The 1,424-nt window shown below is 57.3% G+C and overlaps 1 protein-coding gene across 1 annotated transcript; it reads right to left on the bottom strand.

Annotated features, from left to right (window-relative positions):
* Positions 1–616: 616 nt before the first annotated feature.
* Positions 617–964, bottom strand: LOC123178136 (non-specific lipid-transfer protein 4.3-like). The gene has a single exon (XM_044591404.1). The coding sequence runs from the start codon at positions 962–964 to the stop codon at positions 617–619; it is 348 nt and encodes a 115-aa protein (XP_044447339.1).
* Between the last annotated feature and the right edge of the window lie 460 nt (positions 965–1,424).

Below are 1,424 nucleotides of genomic sequence, written 5' to 3'. Positions count from 1 at the left end.
TTCATTCTATCTGTGGAGCTCATTGTGTTTGTATTATCTCAATGCTTCATTTTGAGTCATTAAATTCAGTCTTCGTCGGAAAAAACCAAAGGTGAGGGACATGATCGACATAAATTACTTGTCTATCATATATTACTTCTACAATTTTTCCAGTTGCAATGCCCAGTTACCTTACCAGTGTCTGCTGACAAATGGCTAATAAATAGCAGTTTTACTACCAGTATGACTCAAATATAATGCTCATCACATCTCTTAAAATTTAAACCCGTAAGAGATCCTCTGCATTCACTTTATTTCTGTCGTATCTCACGGTTGTTATGTGGAATAAAATATCAGGAGAAATGATTATAAGTATAAACAATATACTGGAAGTGTACATGGTAAAACATACAATAAAATCTCGGTTCTACACAAAGGGAGTGAAAGTAAAAACAACCATAGTAGTAGTACAATAGTGCCTGGCCATGCAGAGCTAGCTCAGCGTACGCACGCCTTTCTCCCTCACATGAAGATCAGATCGGAGCCTTTATTCATATGTATTCGTGACCTCAGCATACTCAGCGGCGATGGATGGCGCTATAGGCGGCAGCCATGGTGGGCAGTGGACAGTGGTTGATCAACGAATCTTAGAGCAGTCGACGGTGGCGCTGATGGCATAAGGGACGCTGACGCCGCACTTGGAGGGGATGCCGGCGGCCTTGCAAGCGTTGAGCCCACCGGCAGCGCTCTTGATGCACTTGCACGCTGCTTGCTTGTCAGCGGTGCTCCGGGCTGCGCCGGCCAGACTCCTGACGCCACTGGAGCAGGCCGCAGGCGGGTTAGCGCCGTTGCCACGGGCATAGGAGATGCACGGGCTCAAGGCCGGGCTGACCTGACCGCAGGAGATGGCCGCATCGGTGGCTATGAGGAGCATAGCGGCCACCATGGCGACCAGCACGAGTTGAGTAGCTGCACCGCGAGCCATCCCTATCGAGTTTGCAGCAGTAATGGTGTTGAGCTCTGCGCGGCGGCGCGGCCCCCTCCTCGTTTCTCCCTCCCCTCGCCGCCGCCCCAGCGTGCTGGCGGGCAAAGCCCGGCCAGATTGGGTGGCGGCGGGGCCTCTTCCTCCACCGCGCGGCGCTGGATAGCGCGGGCCATCCTTGTTGTGCGGCGGCGCGACGCTGGCCCAGGGCGCGGCGGCGCAGCAATGGCGGCCCGTGACGGGGGCGTGGCTTGCTGGCGGCGGCACGGGTGGCTGGGTCAGGCTGGGGGCGTGCCCCGATCCCGGCGGCGGCGGCATGTGGGCTCGGCCCAGATCCGCCGCGGCTGCGGCTCAGGTGCTCTGGGCCCTGGCTCCCCCCAGGTGGTGGCCTGCTCCGGTGGTTTCCCCTGCTGCAGCGCTCCCTGGTGGTGGTGGACCTGCCGGCCCCCGGACGATCCGGCGA

This window comes from Triticum aestivum, unplaced genomic scaffold, assembly GCF_018294505.1.
Source record: "Triticum aestivum cultivar Chinese Spring unplaced genomic scaffold, IWGSC CS RefSeq v2.1 scaffold50782, whole genome shotgun sequence".
NCBI classification, from domain to species: Eukaryota; Viridiplantae; Streptophyta; class Magnoliopsida; order Poales; family Poaceae; genus Triticum; species Triticum aestivum.
The sequence above is the reverse complement of the archived record's forward strand: the minus strand, read 5'-3'. Positions and strand labels throughout refer to the sequence as shown.